Source organism: Wasmannia auropunctata, unplaced genomic scaffold, assembly GCF_000956235.1.
Source record: "Wasmannia auropunctata unplaced genomic scaffold, wasmannia.A_1.0 LD336092.1, whole genome shotgun sequence".
In the NCBI taxonomy this organism is placed as follows: domain Eukaryota; kingdom Metazoa; phylum Arthropoda; class Insecta; order Hymenoptera; family Formicidae; genus Wasmannia; species Wasmannia auropunctata.
In genome coordinates this window covers 3,722,337-3,723,772 of record NW_012026798.1, presented here as the reverse complement: position 1 = coordinate 3,723,772, position 1,436 = coordinate 3,722,337, and the positions used below count along the sequence as shown (strand labels likewise).

The 1,436-nt window shown below is 33.4% G+C and overlaps 1 protein-coding gene across 1 annotated transcript; it reads right to left on the bottom strand.

Moving 5' to 3' along the window:
- Window positions 1-71: 71 nt before the first annotated feature.
- On the bottom strand, window positions 72-930 carry LOC105463043 (uncharacterized protein C11orf70 homolog). The gene is made up of 4 exons (XM_011710060.1): window positions 759-930; window positions 581-662; window positions 420-489; window positions 72-332 (listed from the first exon to the last, which is right to left on the bottom strand). Exons 1-4 carry the CDS (start codon window positions 875-877, stop codon window positions 136-138), a joined length of 468 nt encoding a protein of 155 aa, XP_011708362.1. The 5' UTR covers window positions 878-930; the 3' UTR covers window positions 72-135.
- Window positions 931-1,436: the final 506 nt, after the last annotated feature.

The following is a 1,436-nucleotide window of genomic DNA, read 5'->3' as shown; positions in this document are numbered from 1 at the left end:
GATGTGTATAAGAGACAGCACACACACAGATGCTTTCTAATTTGCTGCAGCTTAAATTTAATTCAAAAATGGATTTTGGCAAATCTGATTTATTAAACGATTGAATCTTCCAAGAAAAAGAGAAGAGATCACAGTTTATCTCAAATGAAAATGTCTTACACCACGCAAATTGTCAGATATCAAAAAGTCATCTACTTGAAAATCACATCTTTTACGGATCATTCCGGAATTATGCATAATCCCATTATCTGGATCCTTCAGTTTGTTAAAGAATGACATACTTAAGACTGAGCATGGTACTTGCTTTATCTGCACACTCGACGCTCGTATACCTAACAATTATTTTATATATATTTTTTATTTGGACAGATTTATAATATCTGCATAGCTGTTAATAATTTTTCTAAGAATTACAGTACCTTGTCTTACCCAGGCAGAGTCCTGTTTGGACAATAATGCTTTTGCAACGGTATCATCTTTAAAAAACGCCTACAAATTTATGAATCTCAATAAATAATACGAATTACATATATAAAATTTTATTAAACGGTTATAACTTTACTTAAAAACTTAAACTTACATCGGCCAGCTGATATTTGTGATATTGTTGAAACTGTTCGTTGAATGAAAAATGTTGGATGACGAAGTTTCCTTTTAAGCCCCTGAAAATACCATTCTAATATATCACAAATTCAATAATAAAGGAACTAAGAATGTGCGTATTGTAAAAACGGTGATAAATAAAATATCAATGTCACCATTTACACAGATACTCTTGCGTATTTTTGTCATTAATCCCAACGTAAATTTTCTCGTTCAGCGGCACGAACGTGAATTTCGGATCAATCTCCATTTTAACAACGCCTGCGATCTCCATGGAGACAATTAACACGCGCGCAAGACATAGTCTGTTTTCTTTGTTCTCTCCTTCATTTCTTTTCTAAAAATAAAAAAAAAGAAATATTTTTTTATAGCAAATTCGATGGAGAATACAAATCATATCATCGACATATTAGAACCAGCAACAAAATTAGAAAACTGACATATTTCGACAGTTGCTTGCAATGCAGATTGTTTTTTCATGCGAGCAACAAATTCTGGGGAGACCTCGTAAGGGAACGATTTTCAAATGTCATGTGTAGTACCACGATATTGCGCAAACAGTTTGACCAATTTTTTTCAAATTTGGTAGGAAAGTACTTTGGGGGCAGAGTACACATTCCTTGATTTTTAAAGAAATCGACTTAGACCCCCAAGACAGGGAGAGGAAAGTTTTGTGTCATATGTTAGCATATCGTATACGGCTCAATCGAGGTAAGTCCCCTTGTTTCTCATCATTCGAGGAGCAAGGTGAGTCCACTTGCCTTTCACTATTTAATAAAAAGAATATAAATCTTGAAATATTTATTTTCTCTGGTTTATTCTACATCTACAAC